Source organism: Emys orbicularis, chromosome 2 (assembly GCF_028017835.1).
Source record: "Emys orbicularis isolate rEmyOrb1 chromosome 2, rEmyOrb1.hap1, whole genome shotgun sequence".
NCBI classification, from domain to species: Eukaryota; Metazoa; Chordata; order Testudines; family Emydidae; genus Emys; species Emys orbicularis.
In genome coordinates this window covers 80,000,266-80,024,223 of record NC_088684.1, presented here as the reverse complement: position 1 = coordinate 80,024,223, position 23,958 = coordinate 80,000,266, and the positions used below count along the sequence as shown (strand labels likewise).

At 45.0% G+C, this 23,958-nt stretch overlaps 1 protein-coding gene across 1 annotated transcript in view; it reads right to left on the bottom strand.

Annotated features, from left to right (window-relative positions):
- Positions 1 to 11,866, bottom strand: part of CHST9 (carbohydrate sulfotransferase 9) — a 113,045-nt gene extending 101,179 nt beyond the window's left edge. Inside the window, exon 1 of the mRNA XM_065399985.1 lies at positions 11,746 to 11,866. Coding sequence (XP_065256057.1) covers positions 11,746 to 11,866 — 121 coding nt within the window. The remainder of the gene's footprint in view (positions 1 to 11,745) is intronic.
- Positions 11,867 to 23,958: the final 12,092 nt, after the last annotated feature.

The window sequence follows — 23,958 nt, the reverse complement described above, 5'->3', positions numbered from 1 at the left end:
TCATCAATGACTTCGTCCTCCGGGTTCGGTTCTCTTTCCACCACCTCCAGGCCCGCCGAAGTATCCACAGGGCTCTTGGCAGTGGAGGTGGGGTTGCCACTGAGGATAGCGTCCACCTCCTTATAGAACCGGCAAGGCTTAGGTGCAGCACTGGAGTGACTGTTTGCCTCCCTCGCCTTATGGTACGCCTGCCTCAGTTTCTTTATCTTCACTCTGCACTGCAGCGTGTCCCGATCATAATCCTTTTCACACAAGCCTCGACAGATCCAGGGCCGGCTCTGGCTTTTTGGCCGCCCCAAGCGAAAAAACAAAACAAAACAAAACGGGGCGGCCAGAACGGCAAAGCAAAAAAAAAAAAAAAAAAAAAGCAGGGGCGCTGCCACGTGGCCCCTCCTGCCGCGAGGGCTCCGCTCCAGTCGGCGGGGAGGGAAGGAAGAGGACTGCCCTGCAGGGCACTCTGGTTCTCCGCGCCGCCGCCCTCTACAGGGCGGACGGAGCGGAACAAGAACTAAAAAAACCAAAAAAACCCAACCAAACAAACAAACAAAAAAGCGGCTGTGCCACCCTAGGATTGGGCAGAATGCCACCTCCATGCAATCTGCCGCCCCAAGCACCAGCTTGCTCAGATAGTGCCTGGAGCCGACCCTGGACAGATCTGCCCGTAGATATCAAAATTCCCACAGCTCAAACACAGCTGGAATGGCACAGCCTCCTCTCCCCATATACTGATCAGATCCACCCGCACCACAGTGGTCCAAGCGGGAGAGCATTTGTTGTGATAACCCGCCAAGGTCACCTGGGAAGATGTGATGCGACCTCTCCATGCTGAGTCAACAGGAATTGGAATTTCAAAAATTCCCAGGGCTTCTAAGGGGGAGGGGAGCATGGTTGTTTACCTGGTTGCAGGGCAGTGGAGTTCAAATTGATGACTAGAGTGGTCAGATTGGGCATTATGGGACACCTCCTGGAGACCAAGTAGAGTGATAAAATCAAGCGTAGTGTCTACACTGGCACTTTGTTGACAAAAATTGTGTGCAGAAAGCCTTATGTCCCTCATCGGGGTGGTTTTATTTTGTCGGCAAAACAAGGCATTTTTGCCAACAAAAGTTGCATCGCAGTGTGTACGCATTCAGTTTTGTTGACAAAAACTGCCTTTTGTTGATAAAACTCTGTAGTGGAGACAAGGCCAAAAAGTCTTGCTATAAAATTTGTCACTCATGATGCAATACTTGCCAGAAGATACAGATGCACATTGTGTAAGAGGACAATAATACTTATGGGTTTGGTCTCCAGGAGAAGCCCTGCAGTAGGGAATTTTATTGGAAGGAGTGCTGTTACATAACATTGCTAATACCTATGGGATACACATACAGGTAGAGATATTCCAAGCAGTGAGGGATTTAGCCACGTTTTCTATTAATCATCACCTAAACCAAATGGTCAAATTCTGCTCTTCATTACATACATTCAACCCTATTTAGTTCCATGGCTGCACAGGTGTAACAGAGTACAGTTTCTTCCACAGTGTACATATAGTAGTGTCTAAAATTCATTGTCCTACAGAAGACATAAAAATCACTACCCTAAGTAAATGAATTGTGAAGATTTCACACAAAGATGAAACTTTTTTTTTTTTATTAATTGATTTGACCACTAAACCAGACTTGACTGGCAGAAGTGTTCAAAGACTTAGAAGCCACAGTAACACATGGTACTAGTTTACTCCGTATTTTGGTTAAGAGTAGTAACGTTCACATCACAAATACATCCAGGGATCAAAACTTGAAGTGGCAGAGAAGGAAAAAAAAGTTACTTCCTGATGTGACATGCACTTTTCAGCTATGCTAGCCTCAAATTAAAATATAAAACCACGAATAGGTTGCATTGAATCCAATTAAAAGTTGTGGGATGTTTTCCAGAGAAACACAGTAAAAATTTAGAAAATAGTTTGTCCCCACGTGCTTAAGTACACCTCTACCTCAATATAACGCTGTCCTCGGGAGCCAAAAAATCTTACTGCGTTATAGGTGAAACCGCGTTATATCGAACTTGCTTTGATCCACCGGGGTGTGCAGCCCCGCCTCCCCCTCCCCGGAGCTCTGCTTTACCGTGTTATATCCGAATTTGTGTTATATCGGGTCGCGTTATATTGGGGTAGAGGTGTACTATAATAAAGACTACGTGATTGCCTTTTAGTCTTGCTTTTTCTTTTACATCATCTTCAGAGTTTCTTCTTTTCTTTAGTTAAAAAAAAAAAACGTAGAGAGAGTTTTCTTCCTTGAACACTTTGCACCCTGAGAGTTGGTCCTGAATAGTTCCAACTAAATCATATGCTGTTTGTATAGTAATATTGATCTATTCTGGGTATATATGCCTCCCCCGCCCACCCTCCCATCATCATAGTATTTTTAAACACCTCAACAACCCAATGAAATAAGGAAACACTATTATCCCTGGTGGCTTGCCTACTTTCACACAGGAAGCCTGAAACAGAGCTGTGAACTGAACTTGGGCCCCAAACCACTGGATCATTCTTCCTCCATTAATATACCAATATAATATGTAGCTCAATTCCTATGTACCCAAATGATCATCAAAAGTCAGACGATGGATTCTCCTCAATATTCCCCAAATGAAATGAAATGCCAGGTCTGCAGTAAGACTAATGTAATGTTATAAACTAGAGCTGCCTGGACATTTTTCCAATTTTTTTTTTTGAAAATTGGAAAATACCAATTTGACAATCTACATGTTCTGCTGGAATTGTCAGTTTCATCCAATTGTCCAATGGAAACCTGCCTGATTTCCTGAAAGCTCACCCACCACCCCGCCTGGCAGGCTGCCTTAGACTCAGAGCCAGGTGTCTGTCAGTCCCGGCTGGAGCAGAGGCTCTCCGGGTTTCTAGGTTCCCCCCCTTGCACAGGATTCTTGGCAGCCCTAGGAGCTTGGGTTCCAGCTGGGGCTTCCAGAGCCTCCAGGCTCTGCAGTAGCCCACCTGGCAGGCGAGCTGTCAGGAAACAAGGCAGGTTTTCTTGCCAGTCTTGTCAATCTCTAAGAAAAGCACTACCTGGAATCATACAGCTATTAAACTAAGAATTGTTATAAAAGTCAAACCTGGGCCGTTACGGGGGATTGATACTACACTGGCTGCCAATAACAAAGTTCACTTTTTGTTTCAGAATCATAAATAAATTAATCAGTACACGTTATATTGGCCTATTGTGCAATCAGCAGTGTGGTCAATTAATAGATATCCCCTTTCAGATCATCCACCATAGGCTTCACACAAAAACGTACAGCAAATTTGACTGCTTTGATTTCTAGATCCCATCCATTTTTTTGCTTCAAGTGTATGAAAAACAGGAAAGTGATTTGAAGATGTCACACTGTTTCAATATATGCTCCAGATTCAACTCTGGCAAAGAGGTTACATTGAGGACAATGAAACTGGCAGACAATCATCCAGGGGGGGAAAAAGGAATGAAAAACAATTCAGTTAAATCCCATCCCATTACTGCAGCAAAGCTGTAGGTGCCTGTTTCAAAAACATCTGTTCAGTTTAAATTGAACAAAAGAAATCATGTGCCTGATAATTCTACAGTGTATTTAAAGATTGATATCCCACCTTCTGTCACATATTAGCTATTTTCCCCCCATTCAACTTCACAAGAACGGATAACTATCCAGAATAGTAAGAACTGAAGCTAGAATACAGGTGCTTAGGACCACCCACATCCATAGATTTCACTTGCCATATTTAAGCACATATTGAATAAATGGCATTGAGAAAGCCAGCAAGGCACTCAGATTACTTTGTTCTTGCTGTACAAGATAAGGAAATTAAAATCAATAATTTCGAACACAACCAACTCCACCACAATATGAGGAAAATAGCATAGTAGGTTCTAAGGGGACTAAATATTTATATAGATAATGCATGCCCAGTTATCGTACAGTTAAATATAAAGTTAGAAGAAAGGTTTCAGGATAGTGGCCAACCAATAGATGCTTGGAGTTCAGATGCAATTTCCCCCTCAAGGGACATGGTTGTTCTGGTTCATTATGGGGATTTTTTACACTTTTTTCTGAAATATCTGGTCTTGGCTGCTGCTGCTGGAGATACACCTAATGAACTTAGAATACTGCTCTGATCCAATATGGCATTTCATGTATTTTTACTCATAACACTGTTACAATGCAAAGTATCAAACTCTACCCTTGATACAGATATTTGCCAAATACAGGAGTAGAAAAGGACTGTACAACCTCCCTTCAGCAGACATACATTTAAGAGAGAAAAAGCCAACTCTGTTTTGATCTATAGAGTGAAATTCATCCACTTATATCCTGTTCTCTCTGGGAGATTTTCCAATAGCACTATAACCTCCCTCAAAACGGCATTTACTGATCCCTTTAAATCCGCTCTTTCTGCTTCAAGCCATTACTGGGTCGATAAAAATTATGCACAGTGGGTATTTAGACAACAGGGATAAATACTGAATACTCCCAGAAGGGCAGCCTCAGGAGAAATGGGGCATTTCAACCAGTAACTGGAGAAGGGTTGACTAGACTGTAGTACTGTTTTGCTCCTGCTGAGTTTGTAAGATAGACAGACACAAAATGATCCCTATAAGCTACCCAAGACTCCTATTATAGAAGTATTTCAAGCTTACTAAAAAGAAGCTGGTTAAAATTATTCATTGCAAATGTCTATTGCTAAGTTGGCCCCTTTTTGCACACTGATCCCAGTTTCTACAAGTATATTAGGTAGTCACAGACTAGTTTATGTGGACAAATTTCACACAAAGGCTTATTCATGAATTGTTTGCTTTGGCAGTTCATGGTGTGTGACTGGCCATCTAAGTCACATGATACTGCTTCTTTCTGTTCCCGGATTAGATTGACTTTTAATAAAAGCTTAACAAATGAGAAATACTAAATATGACACGTTAGGTATGTATCCCCCTGCTATTTGGAGGTTCCAGATAAGAGCAGGTTTCTCCGGTCCTTAAGGATCTGCCTATTAACCTGGCTGAAACATGAACAGTCTATAGGAGCAAGGAGCCTGACTGACATGCCCCGGGTAGCCTGCATATGATTGAGACTACCCAGGAATGAGTGATGGGTAGAGCTAGGCAGAAAAAGCTGTTCTATTTTGCAGAGGAAATCAATATTTTGAAATCTGATTTTGTTCAGATTTTGAATGAGAAACCAAAAATTTCAGAAGTCTCCATAAAAGGGAATCAAGCCCCAGGTCCTAGGCAGTCCATTTGGTGTGCTACTGGGTGAGCAAGCTGGCAGGAAACCAGACGCTCTTGTGATGGAACCCTGTCTCGGTTCGGGTGGAATTTTGTGGAAGTTGAACCATCTCAGTGAAACATTTTGATTTTGACTAATTGGCAAATTCTTATAAAAATGTTTTGGCAGAATTGTTTTGATCAGCTTTAGTGCTGAGCCCAAACAGAGTGGGAGTTGGGGAGAAGAAAGTTAACTGCTGCAGGAGGGGACACAGCTCCTCTGATGCTCTAAAAGGGAAGGAGAGAAGTGTATAGAGAACCCAGATTTATCCCAGGTGAGCTACAAAGTCACCAAGGAGGGAGGCATAAGTGGACTTTTCCATCCTCAGGAACCAGTGGTGCTCTAGGAGAGGGCATATGGCATAACTTTTGAGATGAATCATTCATTCTGAAGTCCAAGAAAATTCACCATTCATGTGTGTTTTCATGACTACCAAGCACCCATCGGAATATTTGCCAAACAATATAACCCCGTTAAAAAAACAACAATGAAACCAAGCTGCCAAACTTACAGCATCTATTCACAAATTATTTTGTAGTCTTCAGCCAGCTGTACTTACTGACTAAGCCACATTAAGTCATGTCAGGAGCCAGACACCAACTAAGAGGAGAAATTTTGGAGTTAAGGATCCTAACTGTATGTTTTGGAATGCTGGTGTGCTGTGGTAACTTTGCAGGGCTGGTGTGCAAGAGTGTGACGGTGTGGTGCTCATACACCCTGATGAACAGCTCTGGGCCCAGAAGGCCCTGCCTAGCCACAGCCACTTGTCATGCTCACATTGGAGGTGGGGCTCAAAAGGGAGCAGCTCAGCTCAGTCTGAGTGCAGAGTCCTGCACTGCAAGCTCCTGAAGAGAAGCTTCTGGGACTCCATGTGGCAGAGACCAGGCCCCAGTGCTGAGCCGCCATAAGCCCTTTACCCCACGGAGGCCAGGAACGAAGGACTGCCACTAATAGAGGCAGAGCATAGAGAACTCCAGAAGGAATCCAGAAACAGACCAGTGGCATTGACGGAGGAACAAAAGCCAAGGTATGAAGTGGACCAGGTATAAGGCCATCTGTCCCTCGACCACATATCTGAGCTATTATTCACAGGGTCTTTAAATTTAAACAACAATGTAAAGGTGCGGGACTCACCCCTGCGGCGCCTCCTGCTGGTCATTGGGAATTAGCTCTCTTCCAGCCTGGGCACCCTCTGCAGGCCAGTGTCCCGCTTGTAGCTAGCCCCGTGTCCCTCCTGGACCCTGGTGCCCCTTTACCCTGGGGCTGCCCCCTGGCAATACCCCCACCAGTTTCTATGGGCCTCCCTTCTCTGGGAAACCCCCCAACCCTCTAATCCCCACCTTGCCTCAGTCTGGGCTACTGCCAGTCATCACCAAGCCCCCGCTCCCTGGGGCAGACTGCAGTGTAAAAGCCACTCATCATAGGCAAGGGGATTCAGACCTGCTGCCTTCCTCTGCCTCCCAGTACCTCTATGGGCCTTAGACCAGGCCCTGCAGCCTGGGGAGTTGCCAGCCTGGAGCGCCCCTGCTCCACTGGCTCTCCCCAGCCCTCCTTCACTTCCAGTACCCTTTCTGCAGGCAGCCAGGCCCTGCTCTCTCCCAGCCTGGAGAGAGTCTCTTTTGGGCCTTTGGTTCACAGCCTTTTTATGCAGGCCAGCTGTGGCCTGATTGGGGCGAGGCCCAGCTGTGGCCCCTTCCCCAAGCAGCTTAGCAGCTCTCAGTCACAACCTTCTCCCAGGGCTGACTTTAACCCTTTTTCTGCGGGAGTGGGGGAGCTGCCCCACTACAAACATTAAGAAATAGCTGGTAGATAATGTTTTCACCCCTCAGCTTTCAATTCATGCCACAATACTTGATGCTTTCTCTGAAATACATAAGATGGCATGGAGAATGGGCCAAACCCAGCAATCCTTACTCAGGCAAAACTCACACTGACATCACATAAAAGGCCACACTTCAAGGCTGTTGCATACATGTTGGCTTCAATGGAAGTTCTGCCCAGGTAAGGCCTGTAGCCATGCAGGGAACCCTTCAGGCACTGATGCCTCAAGTGCTGTGCTACCCCATACAGGTCTGATCCCCCACTCTCTGCTCAGTTCAATCCAGCACACCAGACAACAGTGCTCTAGTAAGCTAAGAAAAGTGTGGGGGGGCATGCTTACCCTCGCCCTCTGGGAGGCCTTCATCCTCTCTTACTGAAGACACTTAGTATGATGCACCTGCTCAGTCATATCAGACTGTCCCTTCTGGCAAACCAGAGGAGGTGGCTCCTGAAAGAAGCTGGTAGCTCTGCTTCTGAGACCCCTTTAGCTGCTATTCTTCCCCTTTCCTTGCTATACACAAGGGCAGGGAGCATGAACAGAGAGCAAGAAGATGATTCCAGGTGCACAGAGCAGTGGGAGAGAGGAGCAGAGGACAGAGGAGTAGAGTACATGGTAGAGTTGGAAGCTGAGATCACTGATTCAACAGATGGCTCAGGAAAGATTTGAGATCAGCGAGTCACTTTCAAAACTGGGTGCGAGTGACAGAGCAAGTGTGAAAAGCTAAATCAGAGAGGACACAGAGGTGCTTGGGGAAGACCAGGTCAAGAGGACACTCATAAGGCGAATGTGGGAGTCATAGCACTGTTGAAAAATCAAAGATGTGAGGGGCTGGTGAGTGAGTGAGATCAAGCTATAGAAGAACGTGGAGTTAGGGCCAGTGAGAGAATACATGAGCACCTGGAGGAAGAGGAGAGATAGCAAAGAGTGTATTCTAATGAGGAAAAAAATGATAAGAGTGGAAGTAAATATCTAACCTGTAACCTAGCAGGGGACAGAGTGCTAATGAGCATGTAGTTTTTTGCTTCCCTACAAAAATCCAGGTCTGGTTAGGAGGCATGTAACACCACAACTAGAAGAGCCTTTGAAACCAGAGTAGAACATTTATATTAGCAAGAATGCATCCGAAGAAGTGGGTTGTAGCCCACGAAAGCTTATGCTCTAATAAATTTGTTAGTCTCTAAGGTGCCACAAGTACTCCTGTTCTTTTTGCGGACACAGACTAACACGGCTGCTACTCTGAAATTAGCAAGAATGAAGTTTAGCAGATGCTCCAGCAATTTACCAGGCTTCAAGTAAGATATACTAAGAAATTGAAAGTTCAGTGCTGTAGGAGCAGATAGTCTAACAGGCCAGCTCTAGGTTTTTTGCCACCCCAAGCAAAAAATTTTTTTGCTGCCCCACACCCCAGCCCTGGGCTCCCCCCGCCCCCCTCTGCTGCCCCAGCCCTGGGCTCTCACCACCCCCCCAGTGCCCTCCTGCACCCCCTGCCGCCCCATCCCTGGGCTCTCACCCACCCCCACCAGTGCCCTCCCCCACCCACACCCCCTGCCGCCCCAGTGCTGGGCTCTCCCCCTCACCCCACCTGCCCCCCCTGCCCCCCCACCCCTCTGCCGCCCCAGCCCTGGGCTCTCACCCCCCCCCCACCAGTGCCCTCCCCCACCCGCACCCCCTGCCGCCCCAGCGCTGGGCTCTCCCCCTCACCCCACCCGCACCCCCTGCCGCCCCAGCCCTGGGCTCCCCCCACCAGTGCTGACTCCGCCCGCTCCCCCCTCGCCTCCAGCCAGTCCGCCGCTGGCAGGGTCGGGGTAAGCAACAGGGCTCCTGGGCCACGCCTCACTACAGATTCCCTCCAGCCAGGGCTCCCGCCTCCAGGACCGGCCGGCACTCGGGAGGGCAGAGCGGGGGGGGGGGACTGCCCCGGCAGGGGGCTGAGGAGCCGGGGCAGGACAGCCCCAGAGGGAGCGGAGCCCTGAGAGCGGGCCCCGCACGGCAGCGCCCCAGGCACCGGTCCCCTCTATGTCCCCACTGCTGCTTCTGGACGCCCTGCCGCAGCCCCTGGGAGGCTCGGGCCCCGGCTGCGGCACCTGCAGGCAGCTTCGTGTGCTAGGGTTACCATATTTCAGCAAGCAAAAAAGAGGACGGGAGGAGCCCCGCCCTAGCCCCGCCCCCGTCCTGCCCTAGCCCCGCCCCTGCCCCTTCCACTCCCTCCCACTTCCCGCCCCCGTCAGAACCCCCAACCCTCCCCCAGCTCCTTGTCCCCTGACTGCCCCTAACTGCCCCCCAAGACTCCACCCCCTACCTAAGCCTCCCTGCCTCTTGTCCCCTGACTGCCCCCTCCTGAGACCCTCCCCCCATCCTAACTGGCCCCCTAGGACCCTACCCCCTACCTGTACCCTGACTGCCCCAACCCTTATCCACACCCCCACCCCCAGACAGACCCCTGGGACTCCCACGCCCCATCCAACCACTCCCCACCCCCTGACAGCCCCCCCCCGAACTCCCGACCCATCTAAACCCCTCTGCTCCCTGTCCCCTGACTGCTCCGATCCCTCTCCCCACTCCTGCCCCCTGACAGCCCCGCCCCCAGAGCTCCCAACCCCCCCCCCCCGCTCCTTGTCCCCTTACTGCCCCCTCCTGGGACCCCTGCTCCTAACTGCCCCCCAGGACCCTACCCCCTACCTGTACCCTGACTGCCCAAAACCTTATCCACACCCCCCAGAAAGCCCCCCCCCGAACTCCCGACCCCCCCCGTCTCTTGACTGCCCCCTCCAGAACCTCCCTGCCCCTTCTCTGACCCCCTGGCCCCCTTACCCTGCCACTCGTCCCGGCATGCTGGGCAGCAGGGGAGGAGGAGCGGGGGAGGAGCTCCAGACTGCCGGAGGCGATCTGTGAATGCAGGGAGGGAGGGAGCGATCTCTGCTGCAGGGGAAGCGGAGGAGGGGCTCTCTCTGGCTGTCGGAGCCCCATGTAAGTGGCAGGATCCGGCCGGCTGCCCTGTTAGCCGCGCGCGCTCTGCATGGGGGCGGGGGAAGTCCGGACATTTACAAATTCCCCCCGGACTCTATTTTTAGCTCAAAAAGCCGGACATGTCCGGGGGAATCCGGACGAATGGTAACCCTACGTGTGCCCCACGGGGCGGCCCCCAGCCGGAGTGTGCAGCACTCGGAGCCCACCCGTCCTAGCCACAAGGTGCGGGCGCTTCTCCCCGACACAAACCGCAGCGGCCCCAGGGCGCCCCCCGCGCACAACGCGCTGCTGCCAGGGTCGGCTCTAGGCTTTTGCTGCCCCAAGAAAAAAAAAAAAAAAAAAAAAGATGGCCGGAATGCCGCCTCAAGCACGTGCTTGGTTTGTTGGTACCTAGAGCCGGCCCTGTCTTCTAAACTCCTACATAGCCAGTTTTCAGTCACATAGCCGTTGCATGCAGACGTGCTACTTGTACATTTTGAGCAGGACACTGCAAAGGCTAAAACCAGTTCTGCTTACAGCAAAAACATTTGTCCCTAAAGACTCTTAGAGTGACAGTTCAGAAGAGTGCACAAAGCATGCTTTACGTTTTTTTAAACAACAAAAAAATACAGCCATTTGCAGATTAAAAATCTCTAGCTGTTTTAGTAGCAGCACGCTGCTACTGATACGATTAAAGAAGCACACAAAAGCTTTTTGAAGATAGTTGTCAACTATGGACTCTCCAAAACTCCAAGCTAGTTCATTGCCAAAAAGCCACAGGTATACAGAGCATAAAGTAAAAAATCCAGCTGAAGAGTAAATTCAACATCCATATTAGAGTAATCTCAAATTGCACTGTATGTTCACAAGTGTTTCAAATTATTTTACTTAGTAGCAACATTTAAGTGACCATATTTTTAGAAGAGAGACCATAACTGGGGACAGTAAGCAACAGAGAGGTGCTGTAAAGGAGATACAGGTGTTTGGAATAAAAAGAGTTGCTTTTAAATGGGGGGGGGGGGGTTCAGGGTTGAAGGGAGAGAAGGGAAGGGAGGACTTAAAGCCTTCTCTTCATGAGACATGTCACTCAGATGAAACTCAGAGAAAGCCAAAATCTGTTTTACGGAGATCCTAATGTGTTAGTACAACAGTGGCACTCCTGCCTGCATTTATGTTTCTTCACGCAGACCACTTAGGGCATATCCACACTTACCGGGATCGACACTGCAGCGATCAATGCACCAGGGGGCGATTTAGTGGGTCTAGTGAAGACCTGCTAAATCGACCGCAGATCGCTCTCCTGTCGATTCCGGTATTCCACCAGAATGAGAGGAATAAGGTAAGTCGACGGGAGAGTGTAGATACCGCAGTAAATTGACCTAAGCTATGTCGACTCCAGCTACATTATTCACGTAGCTGGAGTTGCGTAACTTAGGTCAACTTACCCCCGTAGTGTAGACAAGGCCTTAGGTAGCTGCTCGACAAATGCAAGTCATAGCATGGGGCAATTCCTTGATACATATGCTGATTGCTGCACTGTAGTATAGAGTGTTAGAGTCCCATTCCACTGCCCCCTCCCCATAAAAAACCCACACCACACCCTCTCAACAAATCATTCTTTTAGCTTAAAGCAGCAACTTAAAGCAATGGAGGCAATACAGTTAAGAAAACTATTTTACCTGTAGGATGTTCTTCAATCCAGGCCTGCAGGTACATGAAGAGGAGTAGACCTGCTACTCCAAACATCAATACAGTCACAAAGACTTGTCTCAGGTTCATGACCCTGTCAGAGGGCTGCATTTCAGCTCCTTTCAGAAAGCTGCATGATTCACTTTCCAATAGGTTCTTAATTTAGCTGTATCTTCTTTAGCATCCTTTCCTTTGAGACAGCAACCTGGAATAAAAAAAAGGACACAAGAACTAGCTGTATCTCTTAAGTGGCTTTTCTTCAGGAGAACCTGTATAAACACAAAGCATAATGGTTACGTAAGCTACTAAGCAAGGGGGACTGGGAACACTTGAGTTTATGTCCATAGTCCTAACAATTTTTCCATAATACTGACACTTCCCTAATGAACCTCAAAGAGAAATCATTTTTTTCTGGAGTGAAGGCAAAAATTCATTACATAAAGCCAGAGTATTCGTGCTCTGTGAATGTGCAATATGGAGAGTCAAGGGAGGGACAGGAAATCAACCCCACAACCTGAAGCCAAGTCCAGAAGCTGACATACAGCTCCCCACAATCTGTCATTTCATCCTATTAACTATAAAGCTAAAGGACATAGTGCCTCCATAGCAGTTGTGGAGAATGTTGTGTTACTAAATCCATGCAGTTGAGAATCTTGTGGCTCCTCTTCTTGCTCCAGTCCAGTCTTTTATAGACTACACAAGGCAAGTGTGAAGACCCTTTCCACAGCAAGTAAGGGACAGACAGTCACCCTTGCACAGCTGGTCAAATGTAGCCTTCTCTAAACCAGTAAGAACCTATATCAGATTACATAACCCAGCCTGAAGTGACAAGAACTAATGGAATTTTGAATCTGGCCACTTTGCAATCATTACCAATATATGGGGGAGGGAGAAGAGAAACAGACTAAAAGCCTGAGTCTTGCCACCGACTTCCCTGGTAGCAGAATCAAGTCCAAAACTTGGCTGAAAAATTCTTATTTCTTGTATGGCACAGAGCCACAGGAGAAGGAAATTGTTCATTTAACAACCATCACCTGCCACTCAAAAGCTGATGTTAAGAGTTCATCAAAGTAAGGTACAAAAGGTTTTGTACAATATAAATGTAAAGCTTCTTAAAGTGAATTAGAATGTGCTGGATTTTGAAAGCAATGGAGTACAATGTAGAAGTAAATGTTAAATTAGATTGCAGAGCAAATAAAAATATTCTGAAATTCAGTACAATGAAGCCCCTGTAAATGAATATCTGATCAAAGACACTTTTAGCAGACTAAAGCAAAAATACAATGAAAACTTAAGCTTTCAGAGGACACGAGTAACCAACTGAAGCAGTGTTTTAAATGAGCGCTCGGTTAAAGGAATAAGTCTATTCCTAGTGTGTGCATGTTTGTGGAAACAAAAAGGTAGCAGGTATTTAACAAGTCATACTTGAATGACCAAAGCATTATATATGCTTTCCAGAGAAATGCAGAGCTTCGTGTGATTCACAAAAAGAAAGAGAAAATATGAACCTATTTCAATAACTCAGTGCTTTCACACATATAACTTTGACTTTACTGTGTATGAAAACTTAATCTTTCACCCAGCACATTTTAGTATGGACATACCTATTGTTTATGGGAAGCTCATGTTAAATTCTAAATGTGTGTTAAGTAAAGTGATGTTCAGAACTTGAACATACTATGTCAAGTATAATTTTTTCCTTTCAACTCTGTGCCATTAAAATTAGGGCTGTTGATTAATTGCAGTTAACTCACATGGTTAACTCAAAAATTAACTGCGATTAAAAAAATTAATCATGATTAACTTCACTGTTAAACAATAGAATGCCAATTGAAATTTATTAAATATTTTTGGATGTTTTTCTACATTTCTATACAGAGCTCACTTTTTATTATTTTTGATTACAAATATTTGCACTGTAAAATGATAAAAGAAATCCTATTTTTCAATTCACCTCATACAAGTACTGTAGTGCAATCTCTTTATCGTGAAAATGTAACTTACAAATGTAGATTTTTTTTTGTTACATAACTGCACTCAAAAACAAAACAATGTAAAACTTTAGAGTCTACAAGTCTACTCAGCCTTGTTCAGCCAAGTGCTAAGACAAACAAATTTGTTTACGTTTACGGGAGATACTGCTGCCTGCTTATTTACCCCATCACCTGAAAGTGAGAACAGGCGTTCACACAGCACTTTTGTAGCCTATTTACGTGCCAGATATGCTAAACATTCATATGCCCCTTCATGCTTTGGCCACCATTCCACAAGACATGCTTCCATGCTGATGATGCTTGTTAAAAAAAAAAAAAAAAAAAAAAAGACAATTAAATTTGTGACTGAACTCCTTGGGGGAGAATTGTATGCCTCCTGTTCTGTTTTACCTGCATTCTGCCCTATATTTCATGTTATAGCAGTCTTGGATGATGACCCAGCACATGTTCGTTTTAAGAACCCTTTCACAGCAGATTTGACAAAACACAAAAAAGGTACCAATGTGAGATTTCTAAGGATAGATACAGCACTTGACCCAAGGTTTAAGAATCTGAAGTGCCTTCCAAAATCTGAGAGGGAAAAGGTGTGGAGAATGCTTTTAGAAGTCTTAAAAGAGCAACACTCCGATGCAGAAACTACAGAACCTGAACCACCAAAAAAGAAAATCAACCTTCTGCTGGTGGCATCTGACTCGGATGATGAAAATGAACATGCGTCGGTCCACTCTGCTTTGGATCGTTATCGAGCAGAACCCATCATCAGCATGGACACATGCGTCCTGGAATGGTGGTTGAAGCATTAAGGGACATATGAATCTTTAGCACCTCTGGCACGTAAATATCTTGCGACACCTGCTACAACAGTGCCATGCGAACGCCTGTTCTCATTTTCAGGTGACATTGTAAACAAGACATGGACAGCATTATCTTCTACAAATTGTAACCAAACTTGTTTGTCTGAGCGATTGGCTGAAGTAGGACTGAGTTGACTTGTAGAATTATGTACAAAAAATAACTGCATTCAAAAATAAAAGAATGTAAAACTTTAGAACCTACATTTGTAAGTTCAACTTTCATTCTAAAGAGATTGCACTACAGTACTTATATTAAGTGAATTGAAATATACGATTTCTTTTGTTTTTTACCATGCAAATATTTGTAATAAAAAATAAATATAGTGAGCACTGTATACTTTATATTCTGTGTTGTAATAGAAGTCAATATATTTGAAAATGTAGAAAACATCCAAAAACATTTAAATAAATGGTTTTCTATTAAAAGTGTGATTAATTGTGCGATTAATAGTGATTTTTGTATCGCTTGACAACCCTAATTAAAATACTTTGTAAAGTACAATGAAAAGTGCTTGCAAACCTGTTACTTTAAATTTAAGCTATATCTCAATGTCATATTTGCCATTTTATGCATTATACCTATGAAGAATGTAGATGCCTAGACACAAGTGTGACAGACACCATTTTGAACTTATGCTCTGGCTGATTTTTTTTGTATACGTCATGAAACAACTAGTTCAGACATGGAACACTGTAGGAAGGCAATTAAGTAGCTTTATTTCATAGTATTCCTTTCTGGTTAACTAACATGCAGAGCTGTCATCTCCTACTATGGAAGCTATTTCCACTTCCGGCTACCGATATGGTACAGTGCCTGGCTATGAGTGGTAGTAAGAAACTGGTGGAAGGAGAAACCACACTAAAAACATGCTGAATATAAAGGAGGGAGCATTGAACTGCTTCGAGAATGGTGGGGGAGGTAGGATCCAACTCCTCCATTCTTTTAACTAGGAGGCTCTTCCCATTCAACCCCTTCCCCATGGTGCTCCCAGTGTTCTCAAGCCTACTTATTGTTGTCATTCCCTGTACCTGAACTGCAGCACACTTGTTTTAGTGGCTATATTCATATCCATAGGATTAGCTCTAACAAACAGATAGAAGCATTCCTGCTTCATAGAGTTGGGATCCCTTTCTGGTTATAAGGAGAAACAATTAATTCAATCGCCCACAGAAAGCTGCGTTATTTACATAACATTCGTTTGGATAAGAACTCAGAACAAAAAACAAGTAACATTTTTTGATGCTCAGCAAGTCTGAATGCATAATGGTAAGAAATATGTTCTCTAGCAGTTACCAGACCCTGAGCTTTTTGGTAAAGTTATTGGGGATGCATAGCTGTGTGTGTCTTATTACAATAAAGCCAAACAACCTGAATACATGCACTGAATGGGAATTTCTCTCACAAATAACCAAACGTGCAGTTTTCTTGCTTCTCTTTCCAGTCCTTTTTTCTCTGATCATATGGGAGTGGCTGGAATCAAACCTTACTTGGGAATTAATGCAATATTTGGGGTTTACGAGAAACACTTTATTAGGCGCCTTAAGTGAAAGTGTGCCTCCAATGGCTTGTGCTGCCAGTACAGCCCTTTCATTGACACAGTTCAATCATGTAGGAAGATATCTAGTATTATTTCTGATGATACCAGACTAAGGTAGTCCATTAATAAGAAAAGCAAACATCTTGCTATGGGGACAATTTCTGCTTTGATATTGTAAATTCCACATCGTTTTCTTTAGCGAAACCTCAGGATGCACTCCCATATATTTTTTATTTGTGGAAGAAAGCTGGGGCGGGGGAGAGAAATTACACAAATTAGCATTAGTCATGGTATGTTAGGAATATACCCATCTTACAAGAACAGTATCAATTAAAGTCAGTACAATCATCTCCTTATTGAGAGCTCACTACATGTGTTGTTTTAAATTGTGTGTGTTCATGTTTAGGCCAAGTTTCACTTCAGACAGCACAGCTCAGACTATTATGTGCACAGTGAACAGAGCCTTACAGCTACATTATACAATTTTAAAACTGCCTAGCTTGAATAATTAGTGCAATTTAGTTAACTCAATGATTTATAATCTATATATGAAAAATCAGAGCAGTAGTTAAAATAAAACCTCTGCGTCTACAAATCTACTGCAGAACATTTTAAGCAGCCACAACGACACTGTGACAGATTATCCCCTTTGGCATTAAAAACTGCAGGAGGGGGACAACTCTCTCCCCCCCCCAAACAAAGAGGGACTCTCTGGAAGGATTACCTCAGAGATTAGCCCCCACTGCTTGTTGAGGGGATGGGAGGGTTGCTCCTCCCCCCTGACAAAGCTTACTCTAACATCAGTGGAGCCATCTGTGTGGAGCCTGTGTCCCCACTAGCTGTAACTCCAGGTCACCCTCTATTCCTAATTCCTTGACCGTGTGGCTCCAGTGGAAATATACTATCAGGGACTCCCCCCTGACCTCAACTACTCCAGGCAATCTTGGGAGTGGAGGCTATGGGGTAATGTTAATGCAACTGAGAGACTTGCACCCCTTTCCCCCCAAGCCAACTCCACTTTTCCTTCAGCCCAATCTGACTCTCCAAGCAAACGCTTGGATACATAGGTTCGGGGCTCCGCAAGATCCAGGAAAGGCAGAGGGGGAAATGGGTGAGATAGTGCCATGGGAGCCCCCAAACCCCGCTTCTGCACAAAGGAGGGATGAGCCAAGTCTGGCTAACCATACTCAAGTCCTGCCAGAATGCTCCAGGATGCCATCCCAGCACCCTTTTGGGGACCCAGACTGGTATGTTATGACCCTTCTGGTATTTCCATACCAGCACTCACCTGGTGGTGGCAAACCCCTCCTGCACAGATCAACAGGGTCACAATCTGCCCCACTGACTTCAATAAAGGCAGTTATGGAGGAATTCCATAATAAGATACATACCAAAAAGTTTAGACATTAGAGGCCTAGGAGACATAACCACATGTTGCTCAGATCTATAAGTGATACAGAAAGCTAGAAGAACAGAAGTGCACATATCAGTTTTCAGCACTGAACTCCAGGGGTAATGAGCAACAAGTTTTCAATGAGAGCTTAGAAATTTTATAGTGAGCCCATATTCATTAACTTTTAATATTTCAAGTTCTTATAAGAGCAAAAGTATTTAGTAACTTTGTCATCTTTAACAAGAAACCTCCCACTCCATTAACATACAGTCATTTTATTTTTCCTCCCTTCAGATTTTAGGTCTAATCCAGAGAAGTACATCCCATTGCAGGATAAGCACCACCTGGTAAAATACTCTGGGCACTAGGACCCACAGAAATGAGGGAAAGCAGCTCCTGATGCCTCTGCCACAACTTCTAAGTAATCCCACTTTATTCAGTCCTCACTCTTTCCCTTAAGCAACACTCTTGTCCTGGAACTACGTGGCACTTCCCAGTTCTGTCTGCACTAGAGATATTTGACACTCATATCACTTTTTTGATTCCTAGCATGCAAGTCCACATGAAAATCTGGTGGTAGCCAGAGCATAGCGCAGCTGAGTAACTCCTACTTTCAAACCTCCCTATAACGGCCACCTCACAACCCCAAAAATCAAAATCAACACAGAAACAGAGTGAAAAACTTAAATAGTAAACTACAGAAGTTTGGCAACACTGTCTTCTCTCCCCCCGCCCCTCCTTCTCCTTGGTAGTCTCCTGAAAAACAGAAAAGGACGAAGATTAACCGTTAGAGAGATGGACACAGACACTGAGACAATCCCCTCCCTGTGCATTTATTTTACTGGTCGTTACCACAGATGTCCACCCACTACCTCAGTGGTTCCTCACATGCTCCTAAAAACAGAAAACAGAACAGGGTCATTACTTGAAAGATACATAGTAGAGCTATCACAACCCCTCATACCACAGATGAAGCCACTTACCTCTCCATAATCCCCCAGCACACACTCATTTTTCCCTAGCCTTCCCCAAAGAACAGTGTGTCTTTTAGTGACTCCATTGTAGTGCTGTGGCATGCTGGGGAGAACTTTCTGGACTCCATAGAGGGATGTCCTCCTGGACACTGGCCCAGCCTATTTCCTTCTCTGTATCCTAGAAACAAGAAGTTAAAAAGCGGTTAGTTCAGCAACAAGAACCAAGGAACAAAAAAGTTACTGAAGGAATTAAAAGGAGAAAAAGAAATCCAGCTCCTCACCTTTTCAACTATGAAAACTCAAAAGGTCATATGCCAGACCTCCAGGAACACAGGTGGGAGGAAGGTGCTGACACTCTACCATAGCAACTTCAAGTGGAAGGTCATAGCCCTAGCCCTTCATAACACACGTGGTTCCTCATACTGGACAGAGCTATTCTTATCAGTCATTGGAACAAATCAAAATTGTGAACATGTGCACTATTCACCATTGCTATTTTCCTGCTCCCAGAACCTAGCTGAGCACTCTGGGATAGATGCAATAGCTCACAGATGCTGCAAAGTTTGCAACAAGTGCTGCATGTGGACATAGTGCACTGTGGGTAAGCAAAACAGGATACCGGATTTAAAAGAGGTTCCGGTTTAAGGATCCATATTTTAAGGGGTTCATAGATCATCATCTAGCCAGGCCTCCTGTATAACAGTATTACATACATATGTATAAATACATAAGTAATCCCCTGAATTAGTTACTGCTTCAAGTTCAGTAAGAGCACGTCTTTCTAAAAGAACCAATCTTGATTTTAAAGTTTCCAGTGATGGAGAATCCACCGTGACACTTGGTGTTAATTACCTTCATTGTTCAAAATTTGCACCTTTCAGCCATTGGACTTGTATCACTTACCTCTCCTGGAATATAAAAGTGAGGAATTTAGAGGATTTCTTTTACATATTGGATGATTTAGGCTTCAGTTTCTCACCTTCCATGCTCATTCTCCTTTTTGTGTTCTGTGGGGTCTCTTTAGCTCCAAGGTGTCAATTCACGTTTCTCTTCAAGAGCAGGATTTAAAAAAAATTTTTTTTTTGCACAACTGCCAATTAGAGGCATTGAACTAAAAGGCAGTGAAGCCGTCAGATAGTACAGGTACATGGCAGCCACTTTGATTGCATGGGAACCCAGTGGAGACAGAAGTATGAGGGGGGTGGAGAAGAAAGCGGACATCAACACTTCTTCAAATTGCTAGACCAATTGTAATACAGCCATGCCCGAATGTAACTGAAGGCATCATTTGGCTTTCAGAACCCTTATTACCAGCAATATTATATTGTGAGTAAGGAAGCCAACATAACTTTCATAGAGCTCAGGATGAAGAAAAAAATCTTGAGTTGTAAAGTTCCACATTTGATGTGGACTTTGAAATAAAAATGGATCTTCAAATGACAATTCCAAGTCACTTAAAAGAGTAAAGCTAAAAAAAAGAACAAGCAAAAACACACAAACAAAACCCCTCCAATCCCTACAGCTTGAAAAATATTAAGGCTTCAAGAACACTCAGGAAATTCCAAATACAAACATTACCAGAGCGCTCAGCTCAGCCCAGTTGCACACATATTTAGCATTTTTCTATTTCACTTCTCCTTATTACAGTGTAAACCTTAATACTGTTATAGGAATTATGCCTTGTTATTATTGCACTTTATACCATGCCATATATTGTATAGTATGAATTGGTATACAGAAGGTAAACTATGTGCTCCTATTTACCCTATCTTTGGGATACGATTTTGCAGTCTCGGTGTATTATGGCACCTACCCCTTAAATGCTTCATATATAAGGAATTCACATTAATTAATCAGTAAACAAACAAAAATCATTTCAGGAGAGAAAATTATTTGTCTCATGTCATGAGATTTTTCTTCTTTTCTACAGGGACTATGTAAAGGAAGAGGGGGCAGTGATAAGCATAGAAAGCAGTACTTTCTTCTTCAATCATGATTAGGGGAATTGGGTAGATGCTGTAAATAATCATAAAACAACTTAATCTCTGCCTTGCAGATCTTACAGTTAAATTTATGGCAAGAGGCATAATAAACAATAGGAGGGAACGTGGGAGGTAGAGCAGTAATAAAGACACATGCTTGCCTAAAAACACCTGAGGCTCCAATCCTGCAAGCACTTTTACAAATACTTAATTTTAGGCAATGGGATTAGCACGCGTGAAGTCAAAAACATGTTTAAACATTTGCAGGATTGGAGTGTGTGTGTGTGTATAACTAGATAAAAGATTTTGCTTTTTGTCTAATAATTTCTCTACATTCAAATAGGGGAACTTGTTTATTGACTGCAGTGAATCAAAGTGGTATTAGTATGCCAAGATGACTTGCTTTTTGCCCCACTCACTCACTCTGCTGCCCAAAAAACTGTCCAGGGAACACTACCTAATCTTTTATTTTTGAACCCAGGTCCTGAATTCTAGGTTTCTGCTGTGCAACAATATTTGCCCCCCCCCCCCAAAGTCAATCAGTAGAAAGGTAGGAGGTTTGTACCTTTCCACTCAGTTCACTTGTCACAGAATAAAGTAACGTAGCTACAGAGTCTCTTTAACTTCTTCATGACATAATTTGTCCATAACACATTGATATCCCTAAAAAAACCCCAAACAACAAGTCTTCCTTCTGTTCCCTTCTCTCCCCCCAAAAACCCACTAAACCAATCCATCTCACTTTCCTTTATTATTCCCATGAAGATTTTTTTGAAGTGTTTTTCATTGCTGAGTTTCCACTTGAGTGCCACTAAAATACATAATAAAATATTAGTTACATTTAAAATGACAATGCTATACATCATTTGCATACACTGAACAAAACTGTAAGGGAAACAGCAAAACTGAACTCAAAAGTTGTCAAGTGATCTATAGTATTATACAACACCAGTTATGTGAAGATACTACTTAATCATTCAAGGAACCAGAAGGTAAGTTTGCATAAAGTTTTTGATAAATTGTCTGGTTTCTGAGGTACTCTCTACATGTCTTCATTCACTGATTAAACCGAGGAACCCACTAAGTTATTATGGGGCTCATCCAAAAACCCACTGAAGTCTGTGGAAATTTCCCCCCCGGATGACCTCAAATGAGCTTTGGATCAGGACCTAAAAGTTCAAGGGCAGCTAGTGAAAGCCATCACCACAAATAGATTGAAAATAAACGGATGTGAATGAACTAAATAACTTTTAAGATGGGGGGGGGGGAGTTAGTTTAAACCTCAACAACAAACCTTCATTCCAGCCTTGCAAAGGGACTGAAGTTGCATTATAGGAGCACTGACATTTCACCCCTGAATCCTTTGGTACCCCAGGCAGAACCACCTAGGCTCTCGAGAGATCAATAGATGTTTTCTATGGGGGAGAGAGATCGGAACCGCGTCCGATCAAACCCTGGCCCCATGCAGAGCTAGTGGTAGGCACACAGGCAGAAGGCAGAAACGGGGTAATTTCGCTCTGTGCAGAGCCCAGGTTTAGGGAGCCTGGTGGGGAAGAGTCGAGCGCATTTCATGGATAACTGCACAGAGACAAAGTCACCTGAGCTGAGAACGTGTCTATCTCCCGCCCCGGACAAACGCAGCAAGCAGCCCCCATACCCACCTCCTGCTGCAGAGGGCACTTACCGCAAGCCGAGCTGCGAGCTCCCCGGAGGTCATGGGATCTCCGCCTGCCGGAGCTCAGGTCCCAGCGGAAACTTCCCAGCCTCGCGCAGCCTCCCCTGCTCCCTCTATAGCTAGAGCTCCCAGGGCAGCGGAGGGTGGAGCCCCGCACGCCGAGTCAGCCCAGCCTCTGCTCCCCCGCAGAGCTGATCGAGGAAGGCAGAACAATCACCCCCTCGCCGGACTAAGGGACAGGGACAGCCACGCCCGGCTGCCCCGCGCCGCCGGCCCGCCTTCCCCAGCTCCACGTGCGGGGCACTCGCCTTCTTCCTCGCGGTCCTGCCAGAACCTGCCTTCCAGTACTCAGTTCTTCATTTACCTACTGTCTAATCCCCCCACTCCTGCAGGGGGCACGTCGTTAATTAACCCAGAGAGCGAGGTTACTATGGCTTAGAAATCATTACACGTTTCTTCACCCACGTGATCAACATCAACGCACCAGATAATTAACAGCGGACGCCTCTGAGAAGTCGCCGTTGCTCTCCACTAGTTTGGAACTAGCAGTTTCCCCTGCGTCTGTGTGGTCAGTCTCCCTTTCCTGTTCCCAGGCACCACCACTACAAGGTCTGACTTGCAAACACTGCAGTAGAAACGGTTTGCCCTTGTTTTGAGCCTGACACTTTTTTAAACGGCATGGAGAGACAAGGTGGGTGAGGTTAGATCTGTTATTGGACCAACTTCTGGGGGGTGAGAGAGACAAGCTTTGGGAGCCACACAAAGCTCTTCTTCAGGTGTGGGAAAGAAACATCCAGCTTCACAGCTAACTCCAAGGTGGAACAGATTGTTTAGCTTAAGTAGTTAGCACATATTATAAGGGACCAGTCCTCCCAGTTTCTCTCACCAGTAGAAGTTGTTTCGATAAGAGATATATTATCTAACCCATGTTTCTCTAGTCTTCTGTACAACTACACTGCATACAAAACTGGAGTGGAGATATTTGTATTGGTCTGAAGTTTAAAAATAAACCTTTCAGTATAAAATCTAAACTGAAGGCCAGTTTGACCTAACAGGGACCAGCCCAGGGTTACATTCCAACAAGCCAGTCCACACAGTCAGTCCTATAAAGCCCTATTCAACTCAATCAAATTCCCTGCTAGCCAGAGCCCTCCCTTGGATACAACGAATTGGGGCAACTGCTCCAGGTCCCATGCTTTGGGGGGCCCTGTGGGCCAGCACCGTCAGTCCTGGAAGTGATGGATTCATCACTTCTGCCCCGGACCCCGCACCCCCTGCACTGCATGAGAATCAGCTTGTAAAAAATCCACACCTAAGGTTGGTAAATGAGAACAATAAGGGTAGCAGGACAAGTTTGTTTGCAAAATCCATATAGTTCTTTATTTAAATGGCATCCCCACCAACATCCTACAGGTTTTGTTTGGACAAACCTAGGTTGACTCCCCAGCAATATCAAACCAGTGTGTATAAGTCCAGATAAAGGTTGTGGCACATACAGTAAGCTAGGAGTAATAGGAGTAACACCGGTAATAGGAGTAACACTGGTACTGCTGGTTAAAGATTGCAGCAGCGGGTAATAGAATTCAGTGCAAAAGACTTTTAGGGATTATAATCCACAGTAAATACCTTAATTAAGACTAATATAGCACTTTACATGTTCAAAATGCTTTGCAAAGATTATCTAACATTCTCAAAATAGCCCTGAGATGCAGGCAAGTAGTATTATCCCATTTGACAGACAAGGAAATTGAGGCAAAATGACAATTTTCTTAAGACCACATAGTGAACTATTG